The sequence below is a fragment of the Aethalodelphis obliquidens genome, unplaced genomic scaffold (assembly GCF_003676395.1).
Source record: "Aethalodelphis obliquidens isolate GAN/ISIS:26980383/991018 unplaced genomic scaffold, ASM367639v1 scaffold13, whole genome shotgun sequence".
Taxonomy (NCBI): Eukaryota; Metazoa; Chordata; class Mammalia; order Artiodactyla; family Delphinidae; genus Aethalodelphis; species Aethalodelphis obliquidens.
Genome location: NW_020837957.1, coordinates 37,461,243 through 37,487,367, shown reverse-complemented (window position 1 = coordinate 37,487,367; position 26,125 = coordinate 37,461,243). Strand labels below are relative to the sequence as shown.

The 26,125-nt window shown below is 30.8% G+C and overlaps 1 protein-coding gene across 2 annotated transcripts in view; it reads left to right on the top strand.

Annotated features, from left to right (window-relative positions):
* COL11A1 (collagen type XI alpha 1 chain) overlaps window positions 1-26,125 on the top strand; it is a 195,323-nt gene that overhangs the window by 68,231 nt on the left and 100,967 nt on the right. For both annotated transcript variants that reach the window (XM_027114503.1, XM_027114504.1), the window contains exons 6-24: window positions 1,191-1,307; window positions 1,914-2,003; window positions 3,958-4,212; window positions 4,966-5,028; window positions 6,398-6,439; window positions 7,403-7,465; window positions 8,129-8,203; window positions 11,067-11,150; window positions 13,239-13,295; window positions 16,653-16,706; window positions 19,165-19,218; window positions 19,336-19,389; window positions 19,591-19,644; window positions 20,847-20,900; window positions 21,018-21,062; window positions 22,251-22,304; window positions 22,748-22,792; window positions 23,040-23,093; window positions 23,556-23,600. In XM_027114503.1, the coding sequence (XP_026970304.1) occupies window positions 1,191-1,307; window positions 1,914-2,003; window positions 3,958-4,212; window positions 4,966-5,028; window positions 6,398-6,439; window positions 7,403-7,465; window positions 8,129-8,203; window positions 11,067-11,150; window positions 13,239-13,295; window positions 16,653-16,706; window positions 19,165-19,218; window positions 19,336-19,389; window positions 19,591-19,644; window positions 20,847-20,900; window positions 21,018-21,062; window positions 22,251-22,304; window positions 22,748-22,792; window positions 23,040-23,093; window positions 23,556-23,600 (1,359 nt within the window). The remainder of the gene's footprint in view (window positions 1-1,190; window positions 1,308-1,913; window positions 2,004-3,957; window positions 4,213-4,965; window positions 5,029-6,397; window positions 6,440-7,402; window positions 7,466-8,128; window positions 8,204-11,066; window positions 11,151-13,238; window positions 13,296-16,652; window positions 16,707-19,164; window positions 19,219-19,335; window positions 19,390-19,590; window positions 19,645-20,846; window positions 20,901-21,017; window positions 21,063-22,250; window positions 22,305-22,747; window positions 22,793-23,039; window positions 23,094-23,555; window positions 23,601-26,125) is intronic.

Here is a 26,125-nt window from a genome sequence, read left to right as displayed (position 1 = left end):
ATATGTATTATACATAATAAATATATGTATACATATATATAAATGTATATTATACATAATAAATATATATGTGTATATATACATAAATATATATACTTATACATAACTATATATTATAAATAATATATAAATATATATGAGTTTTAGCTTGTTGAGTTTGCTGCTTAGTATCTTTTGTTATATATGATCTTAATGGATTTACAGTTATTTTAATTAAAACCAATAATTAAAATATGTTTCACAATACCTATGTTGGTGTTTAAAAATTAAAATTTTGATAGAGGTGTTTGGCTCTGAAGGTGAGCAAGCATGTTATTTACAATATTAATGATTGTATTGCACATCCCTCTACTGAGAAACATACCTTTTTCTCCTAAATTTTTTTTTAATACAGAATAATCTAGTATTCCATTTTTCAGTTTGAGTTACATTTACATGGTTTAAGGTATCTAAGTGTTATGCTCTTTTTTCAATAGAAAAAATGCAGTATTTGTAAAACTGAAATGTATTAATTATAAACAGATCTAATTTTGAATCTTTTAATGGTTCACAAGTATTCTGTGCTCATTTTGATCTTAAGTAAGTCTATAGCAAATTAGTTATTTCTGAATAAACTTTAGATTGTATTTTTACATCGGTTCCAGTATTCCAAATAAAATATAGACTCATTTCATGTTCCTCTGTTCCCTTTCGTTTCTCTCCCCTTTCCGTCTCATAATAGATATGAAAATTCTTTCTTGCTTGGGAAGACTACTCTCCATACATTTATTTTTAAACATGTAGTTTAATGGGGAAAAAAAGGACCCATTGAAATTGCTGTAAGATAAAGGAGGCTTATGTGCAATTTTTACAAATCAAAATTAATGTGACTATTTAACAACTATGTCCAAGTATGTAATTGCTATGTTTGAATTAATATTCAACAATTAAAAGTTTGAATTAATATTCTAAACTTTTAATTTCCTCACAATCCTAACCACTATTCTGCTCTTAGAAAACCTGCTTTGTCACTGTTATTATACTCTGTATAAGACAGTATTACTTCTTGTAACACAAAGTAATATTTAAATAACAGTATTTACTTGTCTCTTAACTTTTACTAGTAAAAGTTAAGAACATGATTACCACTTTGTTAATAGTATTACCTGCAACTAACAAAATTGCCTGATATTTTTTCCTTTGCGATGTAGTATGCACCTGAGGATATAATGGAATATGACTATGAGTATGGGGAAGCAGAATATAAAGAGGCTGAAAGTGTAACAGAGACTCCCACTGTAACTGAAGAGACAATAGTGCAAACCGAGGTAAAAGCAAAGTAGCGCCTTTGTGTATGGGGTCCTGCTGTTTGTCATCCTGTGGTTCCTTATGTCCACTTTTCCTCAAACTTATCATAAACCTTTCATTCATCTGATTTCTATGACCTGATAACTGTGATTTTTATTGACAGTAGCTGTCCTGAAGGAATGATGCCCGGTTTGCTTTGCTTATCCTTCCTTTCATCCATGCTCTTTATTTCCCTTTTCATTTTATTTATGTTTTCCATTCCATCTTTCACCACATTTTACAGAAAAAGAAATTCAATTTCAAAATGAAGACGAAGACAGTGGCCACTAACTCAAAGAAAAAGTCCAAAAAGTTTACACCCCCTAAATCTGAAAAATTTGCAACCAAGAAGAAGAAAAGTTATCAAGCAGCAGCAAAAGCCAAGCTAGGGGTAAAGGTAGCAAAGAAAAAGCAATCAAGATCTCTCCTAGATAAGCTGGAAGATCTCTGATGATGAGTCATTGTCCTAACCCAACTAGATAAATACTCATTTGGCTAATACGATACCCCAGTTAAATCATGATTTCCATAGATTTTGGATTACCTTACATTTTTACTAATTGATTTTCTTTTGAATTTACCATTAGGCAAATATTGTTGATGATTTTCAAGAATACAACTATGGAACAGAAAGTTACCAAACAGAAGCTCCTAGGCGTGTATCTGGACCAAATGAGGTAATGCTCATAGACAGCATTAAATTTTTAAAATGTGTAATATTTCTTGGTATATTTCACTCTGGAAGAATCTATAACCTCTGAAAAGTTTGAAATTTTTATTCTTTTACTGAGGTAAGAGAAACAATAGAATTGGCTCACTATTACTAAAAACAGTTCATTTAAAATTAATGTCAATTCAGATTTTGCATGACTCTTTGCTTCATGCAAATGCTAAATTGATCAAACTGAATTGACTGCTATCATTTTCTTGATTCCTCCTGGGATTGAGCAAGCTTCTCAAAATGTTGTGATTAAGGGTATTCACAACATGACCCTTCTGTGAGGAGGAGAATCCTCTAAAGTAACAACTGTATCATCAAATGATACAATTAGAATTTACTCCATCTGACCAATAATCATGCATTTTTATGACACAAATATTTTGAGAAAATATAGTCTTAGTTGGTTTTAGTGGCTATTTACATTTTCAAACTTAATTATGGTTAAAATATTATATCTTAACCTTTTCCAGTCCTTTCTATGAAAATGTTTAAGTACATACAGGTACAAATAGAACAAATAGAACAATCTTCCTGAATTTCATACTATGCCTATATTCTGATTATGAAAAAAATAAGTATACAATTCAGTTTAACTGGTATGAGGAATACCTGAATCATTTTAGTTATTAAAAATTTATATAACATGTGTCCCAGTGAGGCAAATTAACTGAGTGAGACTTTATATGCAAACACATAATTTAGAATAATAACATTTTAGGGTAGGAACCAATTTCAAGTTTCGTCTAGTCCAAAATAATCATTTTCCAAAAATGGTTATCTTGATTCAAGGTGTTTATTTATATACCCAAATTCATTCATCTTTTGCTCAGATCTATGAACATAGTAATATTCTGATCCCAGATGATATGCACCCCCTAATGATAGTATATACTCATTGTTTAAGAATACAAAAATATTATGGTTATTGGACATTTTATTTTAGTTAACAATCACTAAATTAATCATTTAGCCACATTTTTCATTCACATGACCTTATGTAACACTACATATTATTCAATATTGTTCTATCATCTAGATTCACTATGTTATAGCAAACAAGTTATTTATGAAATTCAAAAGTAGCAAGATAAATTATTTAATTTATCAAATTTATTTAATTTATCAAAATCATATGGCCCAAAATTACCTAATAAATATCATTCAGATTTATGCTATTAATGAGAATTATTTATGAAAAAAGGAAATTATACTAGCTTTATTTTTCTATATCTCTGAGATAGTATTTTTGATGTAATTTTTACTTTTAAGTGAATAATCTCATACTCTTTATGAGACTACACGGTGATATATTCTATTGTATTAAATTCTGAGGACTATAATTTACATTTTATTTGCTATAAAGAACTCTTTGGTGATATAATACTTCCCTACATTCTAGATACTCTGCATAAATATTGCAATGATAAATCTCAATATTGGCATTAATATTTTATTTTTCGGATTGAGAGTCAAACTTACATGACTTTTCTGATAGCAATTATATTTCATTATGAGGTTCTGTGAGATTTGAAAATTAAGCAAAGCTTTAACTATATATTTTCTATATATACATATATATATATTATTCAAGTCAAACTATAAAGTAAATATCAAATTGCATAACAAGTTTTTTCCAATGGAACAAGCAAATACACATGTTGAATCTATGTGAATATTTGCAGTTTATTGGCAAAAGTTCTTTGAAAGCAATATTTCCTTGTACATACCAATGTACAAAAATATTTCTTTCAATAATGCTGAAAGGCTGTCTTTCCCAGCTTTCAGACTTGCTTGAGTAGTATTCAGACCACTTCCTGTCACATTCCATCAAACTGTAATTGCAAATGCTTACCTTGCTTTACTAACAGTAAACTTCATGTTCTCCAATTCCTTGCAACTTAAATTAATAGCCAAATCCAGTTGAAGAAGTATTTACTGAAGAATATCTAACTGGAGAGGATTATGATTCCCAGAGGAGAAATTCTGAGGATATGCTATATGAAAACAAAGAAATAGACGGCAGGGACTCTGATCTTCTGGTAGATGGAGATTTAGGCGAATATGATTTTTATGAATATAAAGAATATGAAGATAAACCAACAAGCCCCACTAATGAAGAATTTGGTCCAGGTGTTCCAGCAGAAACAGATATCACAGAAACAAGTGTAAGTCAGTATTCTGCTCTGTGTCATTGTATGTCTTATTTCTGGAGTATTTTCGTGTTCATCTTGATGTCTTTTCAGGTTTAAAATGTAGGTTATGTTCTTATATAAATTATGAATATTTATCACTACTAGGTTACCTTGATAGGTTCTTCCTCATGGGGATCTTCAGCAGTTGTATCTCAGGCCACACTACTGGAGTCTTCATTTGAAAGAATAATCTTTAATAGAGTTGTATAAAAGTTTTCTTGGCATTGATAAGATTAAATTACAGTCATTGTCATTCTGGGTACTAAGACTGTTTTCTAATTTTTAGACTGTTTTATTTATTTTTCTTTTCTGGTGATGCTCAGGAATGCACCATATTAATTATCATTTTATCATTATAATTATTATTATTTAACCTTTTGAACCCCTTTACCCATTTCTTCCCTCCACCTCTATTTTATTGAATTTAATTTGATGACACTTTTTGCTTAGTACCTTGGGATAATAATGAGGTCGACAGATATCTTTATCTTTTTATAATGTGTCTTTAAGAAACAATTGTTCAATCTCATTCAAGATTTAGCATTAATGTTCATTGTGTTTCCGTTTGTATATTTTCAGTATTTAAAACTTTAATAGGTTTCTATGTTAAAAAACACATTTTAATAGATTGTTTTAAATGCACTTAGATGATTAAATGATCTTTTAAAAATACTTAAATGGCCTTATTTACTTAAAGACAGGCTGCTTGAATTTTTCACTCAACAGATAAATGGCCATGGTGCATATGGAGAAAAAGGACAGAAAGGAGAACCAGCAGTAGTTGAACCGGTAAGTACTGGTATGAATACATTGTAATAGTACCATTGAAAATTCTAATGTCCGAATGTTTATAATGCCACAAGTAATGAGTTAGTAAGGCCAGTTCTGGCAAGTAGAATATCAATACACCAAAAAAATATAGAGATACAGAATTTTGGAATTTGAAACTAGCCGACAATGTTTTAGTCTAATTCTCTCATTTAAAAACTAAGAAACCTAAGACCTAAAGGGTTCAAATGTTTGGCGGTTGAGATATGACCAGACTTTACCTCTTCTATTTTCCAGTCCAGTGATTTTCTCCTCTAATTTCTATAACTTAACATTATTAGAAATATATTATTTGACATAGTACTTATTTGTTTCATATTCAAATCACATCATGTAATAATATGAAAACGTTCTTTTTAAAATTTGCTTGCTTTTCTTCCATTGGAAAAAATCTTCAAATCACTTCAAAAGTGACTTGAAGATTTATATTAATGTTACTACGACTCAAGATATTGGTAAGAAGCAAATTCTTACTGGAAGTCAATTTTACTGTTGTTCTCCCTAATGAGCAATTTGGGAAAAGTATTGCATTAGAACTAAAGGAAGTATGTTTAACTATTTGCCTCAAGCTAATGAAAATCATTTCAGGAACTACAAGGATGTAAAATTTTTATAAAAGATGGAGGAGATAAAACTATAAAAGATGCATCTCTAAGAACATTGTTATCTGTTTATTACTCCAAAATCTGAGAAAGCACATCATATGCTCACCAAAGTCTTTAAAAATAATTTTTCAGAATAAATTTGTCCTTGTTATGAAAATTTACAACCAACTTTTTAAATGACAAGACAGTTTTCAGCAGTAGAATCATAAACTTTCTAGAATTGTGTTCTTATCCTGAAATAGTATTCTATTCTCTTGTCTTTTTAAGAACTTATATTTATGTCCAGTTCTTTAACATGGACTTTTCTCCCCTTTCCCTGAGTTAAAGTGCTTAGGTGCTGCTTTCTTCCATCCTTTCATTCACACAGCAAATATTTATCAGGTTCTTGCTTTGTGCCTGGCATTATTCTGGGTGCTAGGGAAAACTTGGTTAAATGTCTTTGCCCTCTTGGGGAGCACTTAGCATATTCTCTTTGTAATATTACTTACCTGAATATTTATTTCCTTGCTAATTAGTTCACAGATTTTCTCAGGACAGGGATTATGTCTTCTATCATTTTTAATTTCCTCCCTTCCCCATGCAAAAATGCTTGTAATTGTTTTATATGTAGGAACAGATAATTTACCTTTTAAAATGCAATGATGTGGTGCTTTCTAAGAGCCAATTAGATAAGAGGTTAGGGGTCACATTGCCCTAGTAATGACTCTATCTTTTTTTAACTGTAGGGCATGCTTATTGAAGGACCACCAGGGCCAGCAGGACCTGCGGTATGTAAATGTTTTAAGATTATTTTTGTCTTGATTTTTTAAATAATCAGATATAAGATTTCTATTACACTGTTTGAATTTATACATTTTAGACTAATTTGAGTATTGAATTATAGAGGCAAATACTTGGTCAGAGGACCCGGTGGCCTTCAATCGCTTTCTGATTTGGCTATCCAAATGATATTCTTTTGAGAGCTATGAAATTAAATTTTGTTTTAAATATTTTTGTTGCTTAAATATCTCTGACTTTTCTAACCTCATCTTCAATTTTGTGCCTGAAAGTTATAAAAGTAAAAAAAAAGCCCTCTTTTTTTTTTTTTTAAGAGGTATAGATATATCTCAAAGAAGAGAGCTGAGAATTCTAAGTGGACTGTAGCTGCCTTATCTGTACTTCTGAATGGAGTGACTATCAGCTTCCATTGTCATTTCCTAATAAGGCTAATGTTACTCATCAGGGTGTCTTTATTGTCAGGTAGTTGTACTGATCTGACTTTGTAAGAAATCCTCTTTCTTTTGTGGAATTAATTAAATTCTTGTCATGTGAAATAAATATATTATACTGATGCCTTTAAATACTTTTACCCATAAAGAATATAAATGATTTCTACATTTCAACTTCACTGTCACATTTTTGCAGTCTAATTAAATGAGTATACCATTTCTTCAGTAAGAACTAGGAACAAACTTCCACCTCAGGGACTGTACATTGGCAGGATTTCCTTTCCTGTTCTTCCTTGGAATGTCTGTCTCTACCCTGAGAGCAGCCTCGTAGAGGAAGAGTTGAGCTAGCTACAAAGTGGTCCCTATATGTTCTCTTTTTATGGGAAGATAAATAGGGCAATTGTTTGGGAGAAGAGTGTTTATTTATGAATATGAGTTCTTCTTTGATTTTGGTAGGATGAATTTGCCTGAATACTAACAAAATCAGGAATCTAACTCAGATTATGGTTTATTTCTCTGTAGGGTCTTATGGGTCCTCCAGGTCTACAAGGCCCCACTGGACCCCCTGGTGACCCTGGTGAGAGGGTAAGTGAAGGGACTCATAACAAAAGAATGCAACATAAATGAAAAGAATTAAAATATATTCTACAGGTTTAACATATTATTCTCACTTGGATAACATATGAATTCAGTGTTGTGCAAAATTTTGTTTAACTTTTCTAACTATAATTTTAAAAGTGAGGTGAAAGAATGTGCATTTATCTATGTTATAATTAGTAAGAAAATTTTTTATTTTTAATCAATTTCCATTTTGATATGAACCCAATACATTAGATTAAGTTCTTCCTTTTGAGTTCAGACATATTTACCAGAAACTCCCATGACTATTTAGTTGAATACTGATAGACTGAATTAATAAGGCTACATCCTAATTTGAAGATCACATCCTGGGTCACATGGAGAAATAGACCATTTGCGTTAAGTCTATTGAAACTCTTCTTGTAAAATCCCTTTTTTTCTCCTTCCTTGAGTAGGCAATAAATATGTGCATTATTTAAATTATATAAAACCACTTCAATGAAATACAATCCTCTCTAGGTATCCTTACTAAAAGGAGATTAAACAAGAAGTAGAGGACAAACACAAAGTAGATAATGTAGACTTATGGTATTCAAAGTTATTCTGTTTCTAATACATTTAATTATTTTATTTATTGATTAATTTTGATGATTTTATTTACTTCCCTAGGGTCCCCCAGGACGTCCCGGTCTACCAGGAGCTGATGGTTTACCTGGTCCTCCTGGTACCATGTTAGTGTTACCGGTATGTTTTTTATAGTTATAAAGATGACCCAATGTTTTGTCATCCTACTGCTGAAAAATATTGCTTAACCATATTATAGATCAATCAAAAAAACATTGTATGAGGTAGAGATACTTGAAATGAAGCAGCCTTCAGAAATTGTGATAAATTTTGCTAAAGCAAAATTCTGGTAAATATTTATTTCTGCAGTAGAACTGAGGCTTTATTATTTCATTATATTTTTTGACAAGAAATCTTAGAGGATTTTCTTAATATTTTTAATCATGTGCTTTATCCTGAGTCATATGAGTAACATGCATTTCATGTATTAACATAAAGTTAATATGCTATTTACTACCATATAGACACTAGCTAATACTTTTTAAATACAATATATCTATAGTATTATTCATTGTCCAAAAATTATTTGTTTTACCTTAAGATTGCTTTTTAAAGTTGCCCGAAAGAATTAATATTGTTAAAATGGCCATACTACCCAAAGCAATCTACAGATTTAATGCAACTTCTATCAAATTAACCTTGACATTTTTCACAGATCTAGAACAAAAAATCCTAAAATGTATATGGAACCATAAAAGACCCAGAATTGCCAAAGCAATCCTTAGGAAAAAGAACAAAGCTAGAGGCATAACCCTCCCAGACTTCAGACAATATTACAAAGCCACGGTAATCAAAGCAGCATGGTACTGACACAAAAACAGACATATGGATCAATGGAACAGAGTAGAGAGCCCAGAAATAAACCCACGCACCTATGGTCAATTAATCTTTGACAAAGGAGGCAAGAATATACAACGGGGAAAAGATGATCTTTTTAGCAAGGGATGTTGGGAAAGTTGGAGAGCCCCATGTAAATCAATGAAGTTAGAACACACCCTCACACCATACACAAAAATAAACTCAAAATGGCTTAAAGACTTAAATATAAGACACGACACCATAAAACTTCTAGAAGAGAACATAGGCAAAACATTCTTTGACATAAATCATAGCAAAGTTTTCTTGGGTCAGTCTTCCAAGGTACTAGAAATAAAAGCAAAACTAAACAAATGGGACCTAATCAAATTTATAAGCTTTAGCACAGCAAAGGCAACCATAAACAAAACAAAAAGACAACCAACAGACTGGGAGAAAATACTTTCAAAAGATGCGACTGTCAAGGGCTTAATTTCCAAAATATACAAACATCTCATACAGCTCAGTAACAACAAAAACAAAAAAAAACAATCAAAAAATGGGCAGAAGACCTAAATAAACATTTCTCCAAAGAAGACATACAGATGGTCAATAGGCACAAGAAGAGATGCTAAACATTGCTAATTATTAGAGAAGTGTAAATCCAATCTACAATGAGGTATCAACTCACGCCAGTCAGAATGGCCATCATTAAAAAGACTACAAATAATAAATGCTGGAGAGGGTGTGGAGAAAAGGGAACCCTCCTACACTGTTAGTGGGAATGTAAATTGAGTCAGCTACTATGGAAAACAATACGGAGGTTCCTCAAAAAACTAAAAAATAGAGTTAACATATGATCCAGCAGTCCCACTCCTGGGCATGTATCCACAGAATACTCAAATTTAAAAAGATACATGCACCCCAGTGTTCATAGCAGCTCTATTTACAACAGCCAAGACATGGAAGCAACCTAAGTGTCCAGTAACAGATGAATAACAGTAACAGATGAATGGATAAAGAAGATGTGGTATATATATATATATATATATATATATATATATATATAACGGGATACTATTCAGCCATTAAAAAGAATGAAATTATGTCATTTGCAGAAACATTGATGAAACTAGAGATTATCATACTGAGTGAAGTAAGTCAGACAGAGAAAGACAAATATCATATGATATCACTTATATGTGGAATATAAAATATGATGCAAATGAACATATTTACAAGATAGAAACAGACTCACAGATTTAGAAAACAAATTTATGCTTACCAAAGGGGAAGGGAGGGGGGAGGGATAAATTAGGAGTTTGGGATTAGCAGATACAAACTACTAAATATAAAATAGATAAACAACAAGGTCCCTCTGTATAGCACAGAGAACTGTATTCAATATCTTATAATAAACCATAATGGAAAAGAATAAGAATATAATACACATATATTATATATATATATATAATATATATATATATATATAAAATTGAATCACTTTGCTATACAACAGAAACTAATACAACTATACTTCAATAAAAAATTTTTTTAAATAAAGTTGCCCAAGTTCTTGTGGAAAAAATTTATTTGTTTAAATGTAATAAAGATTCAAGTAATAATAACATAGAGAGAAATTTATTCATGCTGCATTTTGAGTTAAAATGAAAAAGGAGCTTTAGCATTTTATAGAGGGATACAGAAAGGATCAGTTTCCTAGTATAATTACTTAAGAAAAGGTAAACAAACTGAATCTATCTCAAGGAAGATTTCCTCTGTGTTCACAGAGATTCCAGAAGTTTTGCTCAACAAAATAGCAGTTGATCTACAACACTACCGAACTTAGTGCATTTAGAATTTTTACAAATGAGTGAGTAGAATGGGTAGTGTTTGTGCAGGTAAAGAAATGGATGATAGCTTATTCCATAGTTTTCAAAAATTATGGAATTTAAAATTGTAAAGGAGTCTGTAGTCTCTTCTACAAGTGGTAAAGCATGGTCTAGAAAACTTCTATAATGGACAGAAAGAAAATTTAAAAAAAAATCTAGGTATCATGATTCATGATGGAGTTACCATGGACTTTTGTAAAATCCCACCATTTTAAGTAAGTAGTTTTTAATCTAGTAATTAATGCACCTATTTGAGAAATTCTTATTTTGAGCTTCTGTATGTTATCTTTTCTTAGTTTCGTTATGGTGGTGATGGTTCCAAAGGACCAATCATCTCTGCTCAGGAAGCTCAGGCCCAGGCCATTCTTCAGCAGGCTCGGGTAAGAAAGGATCAACATGTAGTTCCATAACCTGATTCTGTGCCAAATTATGCAAGAGAGAGAAAGTGTGCATGTGTGTGTGTGTGCGTGTGTGTGTGTGTGTGTGTGTGTGTATCTGGAGGGTGCTACTATTATGAACAAAATACTTCTGAATAGTATGTTGAATTTAGATGGAGAAGATACTAAGATAATATCTATTTTTCCGATAGGAATATTTTCTTTAATTTAATATTTAATTTAAATGACTGACCCTTGCAGTATTGCCATACATAATTCTGGCAAAAACATGCAGACCATAATACACAAATTTTCTAATTTTTTTTCAAAGAGTACTGATGGATTTATATGTATCACCCTTTATCTTTCACATCCAGTTTTCCCTGCAAAGGCATATGTCAATGACCAATAAATAAAGTAAGAGGATAAAGTTTAAAATAATTTTTCCACCCAATCTTATAGATTATTCAGGATATCCCAAATAATCCAGAAAATTAAATTTCTTAGGCATTCTTGTGGAGGAAAGAAACCTTCAAATATGTATTCTAAGCTCGAATCATTGTAATCTATATTTTAAACCAAATCCATTCAGTTCATATTTGTTTGTCAGCTAAAAGCTTTTCACTATCTGTATACTTATAAAATATAAAATTGTTTGCTTTTTAAGTTAGCTCCAGTGCAGTTAAAATATAGATAAGAAAATCAAAAGAATGGATCAGGAAAATGTTGAAAGTCATATAATACTTTTATTCATAGTATAGTCTTTTTTTCTTTTCAAGGAAAAAGGAAATAAAGGGCTTATAGTTGACATGGATATGGGTACCTGCTTCCTAAGTGATATAAATCATTTTGGTGATAACTTTATCACCATAAATTTATGAGTGCATAAATTATCTGAGAGTGTAAGTCTATTAATCTGAAAAGATGCCATTGTTTGGTTACATCATTTATAAAGAAAATGAAAAACTTAAATATTTGTTTATTAGAACTTGGCATAATACAAATCTAAAAATATTTAAATTGATTTACTAATGATGCCTACAACTTATAAATTTTATTACTTTGAACAGATTTTAGGTAATTATTTGAGCTTAAATAGTTTATTAGGCCATTGAATTCCTAATTTTATTAGTCCTTTTAACCTCCTTGGAAATAGGTAGCAAGCATTATAATTCCAATTTTTCAGATATTTAATCTCAAGGATTAAGAAGTGTATTGTCAAAAATCTCATGGTGAGTCAGTAGTGAAATTTTGGAGATATTACTGTTTCCATCTCATGCACTTTTCTAATTTGATTTTACATTATTTCTATTACAATATTATTTTTATATCTGTTTTGGCAATCTAAATATTCATCTTTTGGAATCACTAATATTAAAAAATAGCACACCATACTAATTTAACATCTGTCAAATATTTATCCTTTTACTCTACTTGTTCTAGCTTTCCAAGTGCTAATTTCACATTTCTAATATTCAGTGTCAATAGTGCATGTAATCAGTCTATCATGCCTATGATTCTACAAAATAAATGCATTTTTCTATAAAGCATTAAATTTGAGATTTGTTAAAATAACTGTATTATCTAAGCACTTTCTGATCAATTTTGCTTTTTACTGTCTGGCTTGAATTGTCATAGTTTTTATCCTAAAATAGTGCTAGAAAACTTTCACTTAAAGCACTTCAAATTGTTCACATCTAAAAGTATTGTCAATGAGAATTACACCTACATATTTAAGAGAAGCCTATGCAATATTCTCAATGCACTTTTGAGTAGAAAAATCATCAGATATTAAATTTCTTATTAGATGTTAAAATCTATTTTAACTTTTGTCATTGAATAAATCATAATATATATGGTACAAGATTGTATATAAGTCACAACAGCTTAAAAAATGTCTAATACTTATTAGGTCAATTTGTCATTCTAAAAACTTGTGATTCTTCAGTAATCAGGCACTCTTTCTACTATGTAGCTATTATACCTCTGTTGATGAGCTGCTACTTAAGGGTAACTTGTGCAAATGAATATTGTGGTTTAATACGCTCATCCAGGGAGGCATTCCTGAATTTGCTATATTTTATTTTCTAGATTGCTCTGAGAGGTCCACCTGGCCCAATGGGTCTAACTGGAAGACCGGGTCCTGTGGTAGGTTACCCAAAAAGATAATATATGGTTAAATTCCTGTATTAGTAGTTCCTTGTGCAACTTTGGCCAGGCAGTTTTCATATCTCTGGCTGGTGAAAGTAGGGTAAATATACCGACTTATACTTGGATTTGGTTTCCATTTAAGAAATCTCTCTGAATTCAGTCCTCAGTAAATTTTAATGAAAAGGTTACAATGGAAAATTCTCAAATCAAACAAATACAGTGAAAAATATAATTGAATCACGTATCCAATTATTAACTTTTCAAACTATAATTTATTTGCATAATAGTTTGAGTTGTTGAAGTTCAAGTGTACAGTAAGTTCTTGAGATTTAATTTTATGTTAAACAGAATTTATTAAAAAAGAAAAAAATATTTGAGGCCAATGAAAATTTTTCCATAATCTTAGGAGAAAGCAGGAGACTTGGCTTAAACTTTAAGTTGCCTCTAGTATTCCATTAACTGCTTCAGATATTAGAGAAATTATTTTGCCTTTTAGAGACTCTTGGCAAATAAGTGTTTTATTTTCCTTACAAGCTTACTGATAAGCTAATATTCTATATATTTTTTTAAATATTTTGAAACTTACCAAATGCTAAGCAGTGTAGCAATTCACACAAACACAAAACAAAGATTCTTTTTAAATCATACTTTTTTCTTAAGGGAAAAGAACATTGTATAATTCCAACCTGAGTTCTCATTGATTTTAAAATGAATGGAATACTTTCTATTTTAAGTATTTTTTTGATATAAAAAGCTGTAGTATACTTTCAATATGATCTTATATGCTCACAATGTTTTATTGAAATAATGGTATTTATAGAAATTATTACTCTGAACATTCAAAGTTTATCTTTGGTTTACTTAGTAGACACAGCAAAATGATTTTATTCAAATTTGAATCAATTAAATAGTTTTACTGATCTTATTAGGAGGAAAAATAGTTTTCTTCATGTAGTTTATTTAAGAGTTTGTTATCTACTTTTCCATAAATTTATGGTTCTCTTCAGTCTTGAAATTTTATAACATTTCATATATTTTGGAGGGCTTTATACTCAATCATATGAGCTCATGTGGAACATGTGTTCTGGCAATATGTTCCACAGAATTTAAATTATACACACTTCTAAATGCATTATTATGTATTTATCATGTAGTTTTACTCTTCTGCCTTTCAAAATATAGTAGGGAAGATGAAAGATTCCATGTCATTTAATAAAGGAAGAAATAGAGTTAATATGTAATTGCTTGTTAATAATAACACATTTACATGACTGAGGAAAATCAGCAGTATGCTAGTGTTTTACAAATTTGGGGGCAGAAGAATTACCCATATATTTTATCAAAAGTGAAAGTTCCTGGGGCCTTGAACTTGAGGCTCTAATGATGCATATTCAGGGTCGGAACTGGCAAACTATATTTTCAACGAGTGCAGCAGGCTGATTCTTACGGTCAAGCGTGTTTGGGAAACACTGCCTTTTGCTTAAATTAAAAATATCAGCCTAGCATCTGTAAGTTCTTGAGATTTTTTATTATCCTATTATCCAAAGGAATTTTCCTGCTTATCATCCTGACAAACACAAGTCTAATGGATCTGTAGAGGGTAAGAACAGTGATGAGCAGAACCAGTGAAAGCTTGTTACATTAAGCTGTTCCTGTTTTCACCAGTCCTTAAGGGTCAGACATTCACAGCATGTTGGCAAAGAGAAAACATTGACAGCCATGTTATTACATTACCATTCTCAATGTAATATCCAAGATTAATTGATTTTACTACTTAAGTCTTTGTTATAGAAAGTTTTAGCTTCCTAAAATATTAAAGGTTGATATTGAGAGAAAAAAATCACATTGTTTGTTTTTACCATTTTCTCTTCTCTTATTCTTTGCTCTAAAACATAAAATTATAACAGATTTTAAAAAATCTTAATTCTAGAGTCTAACGTATTTTATATATTAAGATTTAAAAAAGAAACAATATTTTAATACATAAATATGTTCATTCTTTCAGTGAAATATTCCTTTTTTCAATTATTTGTTTCCAATTGATTTTATAGACTAAAAGAGATCTATATTTTAAAATATTCAGGAAACATAGAAAATGTTCTTTACCCTATTCTGTTACTGTCAATTATTACATGGCAATTTTTAGAATAAGTGTTTGGGCAAAGTAATTATAATCCGTTGAGTAGGTTGTGCTTATATACAGAAGATATAATGCAGTAAAGTAATTAAAAATAGACTGTCCTTTAATTGCATTCAATTCTATGCTTAATAATCTGATTTAATGTAGAACCCCAGTTTCTCTCTTGAAGAAATTTAGTTGCAAGAATTCTTAATTAGACACTTGTAAGTCATCATTCTTGTAATTTTCAGGATTGGAATATTCATGTTACTTGACTTGTCATATTTTTTGGCAGTCATATTAATAGTTATTTTACTTTGGAGCCACCAGGAGGCTCTAGATACCTAGCATTTTCAGGCTTAGCATAATTTTAACTTTTTTGCAATTTGATTCAATGTAGTATTTAATTGAATCTCTATTGATTTAAATAAATCAGAAACTTCTTAAACACACAAAGTATACTTCTTCAGAATGAAGTAACTATTACCACTATGTTCAATTTTAGTGTTCTAAAGCTTTTTAGGAAGATGAATGGCCTAGTATTTATTTTTTAAAACTCACAGCACTTTTATAAAGTGGTTTTATACTTTTTTCCAGTTACTCTGCCAGGCTTTTGTTGCACTTTGTGAATTATGTAAATATTTGGAAGAGGCATTTGTCATAAGGACTTATTCTCCTAAGGAAAAATAGACCAATCTAGGAAAAAATGCTTTGACATTATTTCAGGACAATTATAATAACAACAATAGCATCTGTTCTTGACATTTTATTGCTATAGAATTCAGTGTCTGAGAAGTTTCTGAGTATAACAGCATTAATATTTGCCAAGTTTCATAAATGAATTCAATGTGTACCCGATTCTGTAAAAATGTATTTCCTCTAGTACTCCACCACAGAGTAATGATAAATAACGCCTGTGTATCATCGTAAGTGCTCTGGTGGCATACACATTAAAGAACATTTCAATGTGATTTCATGAAATTTGCTTCTGTGTAGTTATCAGTAAAATATAGACTTTTAAATATAGTTCACACACTGGAATACAGTCAAAATCTGAGAAGAGATGTATTTCAATCAGAGGACTTGAAAATTTTGTTGTATTAACTAATAAAATCATACTATTTGAAGAAATGTATTTTGAATAATGTTTAATTATTTCAAGTGAAAATGGTAGGAAAAAAACTGGTTAGGGAATTACAAAATTAAATGATTATGTCTTCACCTTTTCTCTACAGGGGGGGCCTGGTTCCTCTGGGGCCAAAGGTGAGAGGGGTGATCCAGGTCCTCAGGTAAAAATTAACCTATTTCACTTATTTTATTTTTGAGTTTATTTTATCTATTAGGGTAATTGAAGTGTCTACCATCTGTTTTATGAGTAAAATAATTACTTACATTACCTTTAAGCTCACATCACCTTCTTCAATTGAAACATCTCTAACGATCAGTTGACTGCCAATAACTTTATTAATTTAAACAATATTAAAAGAAGATAATAAGCTAGAATGGGAAAGTCTTGATAGTAATAGGTCTTCAGAACATTAGATTGGCTTGAGATTGTACAGAACAGAGAAGCACTATTACAATTGTATTTATAGTGGTCCTGCCACAAGCCTAACATGTTTCCTATGGAGAATAAAATCTAGTAAATTGTCTCAGAAAAAATATTTAATATACCTAAAAGAAGCTAATTTTAAGCCCTTTGTAGAGCTGAGGAAATTAAGAGAAATTGAAAACGTCTGACCTGAAATTCTTAAAAAGATCTTACATTATATTTACATGGTGCCAAATTAAAAGTATTATTTTTCTTGAATGATAATAAGTAGATAGAGACATTCATTATAAGCACATTATGAATTATACTTATTCTAGAAAACTGTAAAAGCAAAATGTGATGTATTTTTAAAATTCATTTTTAATGAAAATGCTTTCTGATATACTCAATACATATAAACTCAGATTGGGCTACAGGAGCTCTCAAGTGGCCATCCAACTAATTTTTTTCTTTTTTTTAAATTAGTTTTATTTTAACAATATTATAATGTAAACTTGAATGTGAACACCTATATGTATTCTTCGTCACCACCACCACAGTCATAACCCCAAGCAATTTCTTGGTGCCACTTTACAGTCACAACTTCCTCATACCCCTAATACCTGACAAGCACTGATCTGTTCTTCATCACTACAGTTTCGTGTTTCCAAGAATACTACATAAATGAAATCATACATTATGTAATCTTTGAGACTGGCTTCTTTCACTCAGCATAATGCCTTTGGGGTTTGTTGCAGTTGATGAGTGCATCAATAGTTTATTCCTTTTTGTTGCTGTATAATATTCCCCTGTTTGGATGCACCACAGTTTATTTTGAAATGAGAAAAAAATCCCCCCAAAATTTAGAAAGATATTTGGGTGGCACAGAATGTGGCAACCTTCTTTTTCGTGCTTGTTAAATGTTGCCATAAAGAAATGGAAAACATTTGTACCTTAACTGAGAATTGCATAAAAATATTGATATGTCTTTTGCAAAGTTTATGAACTTTTGGGTCAGACTCACCTCTTTACAAAATGGATGAATCTGAAAACATGCTGCAGTAGATTTCATGGTGTTTGCAGTTTTCCTTAACTCCAATGAGATGCAATATCAAATGAAGGATCATTTTCATTGAAAACTAACAAGATTTGTCCTGTTATTATTGCTCCTTGCCTTCCAGCTGGGTTTTAGGATAGAGTTTTCTTGCTGCAATAGTTTTTTAAAAGCTATATTCTTTTAACCTCTAATTATTAGGCAACCTTAATTTCATATTTCTATAATCAACATTTCACAGTGATCATAAGAATTATTTGTAATTTCAAATATGCGTTGCATTTTCTACCTCACTCATTATATGCATATTGTTTAAACTTAAAAAGGGTATAGTTAATTAAATACAAAGGCCTATATACTATTTTTACTGGATCTATATTGGATCTATTATTAGCTGTGTAATTTTATTTAAAAAAATATATATTAATTCACAAATAAGACATTGTATATTGATATAACACTGTACTATACTGCTTCAAGAAAGATATTGAGAATCTTTAAACTTTAATCTGACATGGCATGGTGCCAGTCAATAATTTGAATTAAGGTTTGCCAAGTGATCCTCCAGGATTTTGTAGATGATTGAAAGAAATATGTACCAGCACTGTGCTAAATTATAGGAGTATAATGGAGAAAAATATTTAGTCCAAAATCACAGTAGTTAACAATTTAATGGGAGATTGAACTATGAAAAAAAGACAATTATAATTCAATGTGATACTTGCAATAAAAGAATAAATATCCAGAATAGGATCTCCAAAAAATGAAGAGAAAGGTGAAGGCGAAGAGAAGAGGAATAAAATGGAAGTGTTTTCAGTCAAGTGAAATGTAAAACTGCAAGGTTTTGAGAATATATTTAGTAATTGAGGATTTTTTCAAACTTAAAATATCAGTTTATATGCCTTTTGTTTAAATGTAATTGCATGTCTATATAAACTTAATAAAATAGCATGACTCCTTTTTGGCAAGAAACCATTTGGAAAAATCGATTCTCTTGTCTTTTTGCTTTATGTAGAATTTTACATAAGAAATAATTTTCTTGTGTTAAAATGATTAAGGTAAAGCTAAGAAGATATAAATTTCTAAAGCCCTTTCTCTTGATTTGATTAAGTTTACTGATCAGGAATTCTATAAAGTTAATTAATTATGATGTTTTGTATAGGGCCCTCGTGGTGTCCAAGGTCCTCCTGGTCCAATAGGAAAATCTGGAAAAAGGGTATGGTTAGTTTTCATTGTACATTTTGAGGTCATCTGAAATCATCAGTTATTTTGTTTTCTTTTATTCTGTCTATTTGGAATCCCTTTTGCTTAGTCATGTTCTTGGTATTATCAGGGTCGTCCGGGTGCTGATGGAGGAAGAGGAATGCCAGGAGAACCCGGGGCCAAGGTCGGGAGCTCATCTCATACATTTGTATTTTCAGATCTCATATCTCAGTTCACCCCTGAAATTTTTATGTTTTAAAATAGAGTTTCTTGATATGAAAGAACATTTCACACTCAAATTACAGTACAGAAATAGGCTGGAAATGTAATGATAATGATGACGGTGATGATGATGATGATGATGATGATGATGGTGATTTTACAGGGGGATCGAGGATTTGATGGACTTCCAGGTCTGCCAGGTGACAAGGGTCACAGGGTAAGATATACCATTCTGTACATTTTATACTTTTTATATTGGGATAATACAGGAATACTACGAAATATTGATACACTAAGATATAAGAAGAAAATTAATTTAAGTATTTGTGAACTCATATAAATTAGTACATCTACTAGATACTTGAAGAAAGATAAGTAGAATTATATGTGTGATACTCATATAAGTTCTTTAATTTCTTTTAGACATTAAAATATTCAGTTTACACAAATATAAGTTGATGTGGAATCTTTATGTACACGTATATGGAAAATACATTTATAGAATAAGTGTGGAGATTTAATTTTACCTCTAATTTTTTGATAATTGCCTCAATTTCCTTATTACATTTTGTCTGTGGAAATATACTCAAAAGAGGACATCTATAGGCAGTTTGTCATTAATATAACAATATACTGGGCACTGTATTTTATTATACTAATTAGATGGCTCCAGTAGATTGAGACACCACAAGCTACTTCTTTGTGATAATATTAGTTTGCAGTCCAGTGCAAGAGCTTATAATTCACTAAGGCTAAACAAAATACAATGTTGAACGGCAATCCAGTCAATATTTTTAGTGGGAAATTAAGCAAAGATGTGGTCTTTCGAAAAAAGATCAGAATTGGATCTTCACATTTTTCTTCTCCAAAAGTTAAGAAGGAAGATGGGACAACCATTAGGAAATTGGAGAATATAAAAAAATAGAAAGATAAAGAAAAGAGAGCACTATGAATGTCTAGCAAGTGCCTATCACATGCTGAGAAAAATATATAATTTTGTTTTTTAAAAACTCCAAAAATTTCTTTAGTCTTCTAGAACTGTGCTGATTTAATAAGAATTATTTTAGAAGCAGAAAAAATGTAAATTAAATAAAAATCAGCAAAGTGTATCCATGTTTAAGACAGTCTTCAGCAAAATACTTTTCTATTAGTTTGTAATAATTAAATGTCTGAAAATTATTTGGGAATTTCATTTAAACCTTTTTGTTTTCAAAATTGGGGGAACATTTTTTCCTAGCATACTAATATATAATGCCAGTTAATGTAAAATTATGATTTATCTTTGAAACTTTTTGAGGAGGGAAAATAGAGCATAAGTTTTTTCTGCAAATGTTCCGTTATATTTGGTAGGATAGCTGTAGGATAGACAAACATTCTAGTTTATTTTGTGTTCTACTTATACTTGGATTTATTTAATAGGGTGAACGAGGTCCCCAAGGTCCTCCTGGTCCTCCTGGCGAAGATGGAATGCGGGTATATTAAACTTCATTTCTTTTAAGAAATATTTAAAATTAAAACATAGAACAAAATCATGCTGAAATGTTACATTGTCTGATTGCATCACTCTCCCACTCATTTTGTCCATGACAGGGAGAAGATGGAGAAATAGGACCAAGGGGTCTTCCAGGTGAAGCTGTAAGCAACTTTCTTTTTTTTCTTTTTAAATAATACCCCGTTTTGAAGGAATAGTGATTGGTGTTACATATATAAAGTCAATAATAAACTCAGATGACTATTGCCGTCTTGCCTAAGCTAAGCAGGTAATTGTTATGTGAAAAAAACATTTAAAAATGATACTGAGAGCTCTTCTTTTGTTAAAGAAAGTCTTAGAAAATCAAGAGAAAAAATTGTGGGATATAACATCTTGTCAGGCAAAAACCTTACCTAGTTTTTGTTGCTGTTTTTTGTTTTGTTTCAGTTTTTATATCATCAATAGCTCTAGAATCTAGTTATGTGTTTAGGATAAATTAATCTTATTATCAGAAGAAACACAAAAATTAGGTGCTTAGTATATACCAGATAGAACTGTAAAATTTACTAGATTATATCCTTTTTTCCACTGATTTTTACAAATGAGGAAACTGAATTGGAAAGGTTTACCCAAAGCTAGTTAATCAAAGAAACAGACTAGAAGCAGGCCTCCTAGTTTTAGTCCTAGTTTTCCACATTATAGAGCCTGTCAACTAAAAGGCATAGTAGCTCAAGTGAATATGACAGTAAGTCATTGTATTCACTTTTCTAAAGAAGGAAAAGAAGGAGGAACAAATGGAGGAGGGGGAAGAAGAATAGAAGAAATTAATTAAGTCATAATAATTTTAAAAATCAAGCAAATGGTTTCTATAATCTTGCTAACATAGTTATCCAGCTGTTTGTTTCTTTCTCTCAGTAGAATATTCTTTCATGATGGAATTTACTTAACTGTAAAATAAATGAGAATCAGGACTCTTCTATTTGTGTAGTCTAACTTATTGAATAATAAGATTTAATAAGATTCAGTGTTGCTATTCAAATTGGAATATGACACAAAAGTGACTTATTTAAAGCATCAAAATATTTCCTATTTTTAAAATTTCCCAAGTGATTCATATGTAAATTTATAAAAATAAAAGATACGGCTTCTGTATTAAAGACTTTCTTGTCCATCGTGGCTTTTGGATCAATATAAACACTGGATATTTGTGTCATATAAAAATGGCATTTTAAACACCATTAAAAGAAGATGAACAAATATTTTAATCTAAACATTACATTAATATTTATTTAAAGGAAGAGGCATGTTTTGAAGGCATTTCTTATGAGAATGTGTTTTTCTTTTCCTCCTAGGGTCCACGAGGTTTGCTAGGACCAAGGGGAACTCCAGGACCTACAGGACAGCCTGTATGTATTGTTGAAAACATTCAAGATTTCCTAGGGAAAGCTTGTTACCAGACTTTTTAAAGCCAGGAGGCTGTGAAAGCTTTCAGTAGACAGCCAAGGGTTTACTGCTCTGTTATATTCTAAGACCTAATGGTGCTGCCTATCAGTTTAACTGAGCATACCCTACTCCACTGGCTTCTTTCTTTTTTCTTCCTTTTAGTTTACCTATTTTATTGTTTCGTGTCAAATTCCGAACTCGCAGTGGAAAATGCTGTTAGGTTGTCTCCATGGGCATGGAGAGGAGAGTATAGACCTTGCTTTTTCCCTCATTTCCATTAAGTTCTAAAATGATTTTTTAGTCAACCTAGGCTACTGGGTGTCATATTATTAGGTTAGTCTTCTAAATTTTCCATTGTAGCATCTGAACTTGTTAACACTCAAGCATATTTTTTTCATCATTGAAGGGTATCGCAGGTGTGGATGGCCCCACAGGACCAAAAGGGAACATGGTATGTAGAAAATATCCATAAGATAACTCATTTCTGTAATCTAAGTACTAACCACTTTTGCTGCTAAATCTAAAATTAAGATTTCTTACAATGTGTTGCCAAGTGCTTCTGCCAGCATTAATATTTTGCAAGATTTTCCGGATTCTCTATAGGGAAACATGATTTGGGGACTATTTTTCAACTGAGAAGAAAAAACCTGTTATGTGAAATAGTGTTATTAAAGACTCTTTATATTTTCCTATGGCAGGGTCCCCAAGGGGAACCTGGACCTCCAGGTCAGCAAGGGAATCCAGGACCTCAAGTAAGTCTAAACCGTCACAGCTTTTTTGAGATAATGGGATAAGATGGTATCTTTATACAAGAAAATTGACAGCCTCAGAATTTTCTATGTAGGGCTAAGGGTTTTTATTGTGAATGTAGGAAGACGATTCTTTTTTTTTGTTTTTCCTTTTTAAAAAAAATTTGAGCAAATTTGCAGAGGCCTCTTTCTTCCAAGAGAAAAATGAGTCATTCGGTGTTCATGGAATGCCAGGACACCTGCAGGAGGGTTCTGAATAGGATCACATTACATATCCATTGCCAGAAGAGTAGCTTATGTAAAACCCCTCATAGTGTTGCAAAACTTTCTGGGGAATGTGGGGGAATATATATATAGATTCTCATAAATCATTTCATGTAAAATAGAGGGCTAATCATTTACTATTTTAAAAGTGTATTCTTGTGATGTGATTCTTGACATATGAAATGAATTCTTTTAAAATAGGGTCTTCCTGGTCCACAAGGTCCAATTGGTCCTCCCGGTGAAAAAGTAAGTTATTCTGTTGTTCTAGTAATGTCTGGTAAACAAGCTTGTGTTGTCAACTTTAGGGAGGTATAAGGCCTGCCTTCTGTTTTTAATAAGATATTTAAATGTCCCAGCATATAAAGAATTAATCTGGAGTTAAATTATGAAAGCACAGGGTGAGCAGCAATCATTCATATGTCTCTGAGCTGTAAATGATAAAATTTCACAGAGTTTCCATTTGGATAACTTCCAAATGTGACATTCTCAGCTATATTAATTTCAGAAACGTACTGATATGAGTGAGTGTTTTCTCTTTATTTTGGTTCTCCTTTTATTTCTCGTTATTTAAAAAATGTAATTAGGTTTGCTTGTGACAAAAGGCTTTTAGCAAGGTCTAATTAAGGGAAAATTGTGACGTTATTATTGCCACCGTTTCTCATGTATAAATGGCAAATGATGTTCTTTTTAATAACTCAATGTCTGGATCAAAACAAGAATAAGTTTTTAATTAAAGAGATGTCTTTTGTCCTTATCTCCTCTGACAGATTCCCTAAGTAATATTTCCTGTCCCCTATAGTTACAGCACAGTGTTACCTAATTCTTTCTAATATATTTTTTCTTATTTTTGTTGATTTCTATGAATATGTAATATTTTTTAAATTAACAACTTTATTGGGGTTAATTTCATACCCTAAAAATTTACTCATTTTAAGTGTACAAGTCAATGATTTTTAGTGAATTTATAGTTGTGCCACAATCACATTTTTAGAATACTTATACCACCCTAGAAAGAAACCTTGTGTCAATTTGCACTCCCCATTTCACCCACAAAGCTAGACAACCATTGATCTACTTTCTATCTTTATAGATTTATCTTATCTGAACATCTCATGTGAACAAGATATAGGAACGAAATTAATATTTTAATTTAATCATATGAATGAATATAATATGTGACATTTGTGTCTGGCTTCATTTGGCATAATGTTTTTGAGGTTTATCCATATTGCAGCATGTGTCAGCACTTTGCTCCTTTTTGTTGCCAAGTAGTATTCCATTGATTGAATATACCACATTTTGTTTACTTATTCAGCAGTTGAGGGACATATGAGTTATGTACACTTTTCAGCTATTAGGAATAGTGCTGCTATGAATATTTGTAAAAAGGTATTTGTGTAGACATGTTTTCATTTATTTTTGGTAGATACTTAGAAGTGGAATTGCTGGGTTATATGGTAAATTTATATTTAACATTTTAAGAAGTTTCCAATTGTTTTTCAAAGTGGTTGTACCATATTTCCTTCCTATCAGCATTTTATGAGGATTCTAGTTTCTCTAGATTCTCAACAATACTAATATTGCTTCTCTTTTTGATTATGGTCATTTTTGTTGGTGTGAAATAGTATCTTATTGTGGTTTTAACTGGCATTTCACTAATCATTAGTGATGCTGAACATATTTTTATGTGCTTATTGACCTTTTCTATATACTCTTTGGTAAAATATATATTCAAGTCCTTTGGTAACATTCTTACCAAGTTACTTATTATTAACGTTAAGAATTAGCATATCAAACTTAAATGATCTTTAAAGTACTTTTTCTCTGTGCATATTTTCCATATGTTTACAGTATTAGAGTGCTATTGGAAAATGGTTTATTTATTTAAGATGTTAGGTACCAAAGGTGATTTAAAATCTTTGCTTTAGATCAGAGATCTTAATCTGGACATATATTCTTAACATATTTCGGATTAGCTCATCATAACCATAAATTGCACTTGAGGCATATGCCTATTGAATTTTCTACAATAATTTTATCATCTCTGAACTGGATTTCTAGGAAGAATTTGCTTTTAAGGAAAGCTGTTATATCTGAATTCCCTTTGTTGAGTCACAGGTAAAATATAGAATCTGATTCACTGCACTTCTTGTGGTAGGAAGAGAGCTGTCTTTAAGCACAAGCCGCTTCTTTCTCTGCTTTGAACATATCCAGCTCTTGAGTCCAAAGACAGCCTCTTTCCTTCAAAAGGAGAAAGAAACTCAAGAACATGAAGAAAATGCATTTTATTTGTATTGCATTTACGGTATATAGTTTATTTTGGACCTACATTACTTTTATTTTCTTTATGATATACTGTTTTCTGTTTATTCTGGCTCAAGAGCCTTGTCTTTCAAAACTTGGTGAATAATGTTTTCAGTTGGATCATGCTATAATCTCACAATTAAATATAATTTAAGTAATGTCATATATTTTTAATTCCCAATAACTTTTATATTTTTGTCCTAAGTTATCATAGCCTATGCTGTTATTATATTTGTGATAAAAGATTTTATAAAGTTCAAGCTAATTAACTAAAATGCATGACAACTATATTGCTTTTCTGACACGTTGATAACTTAAATATACTGTTAAGTCCTGTGATTTAATTTATGGCTTCAGAATTTACATCACATATGTTAATGGCTTTACAGAAAACAAATGGTATTGTATAACTATAGGAGCTAAAGAAGAAAAAGCAAGACACGAAATATATATTAGTTAAAGGCAAG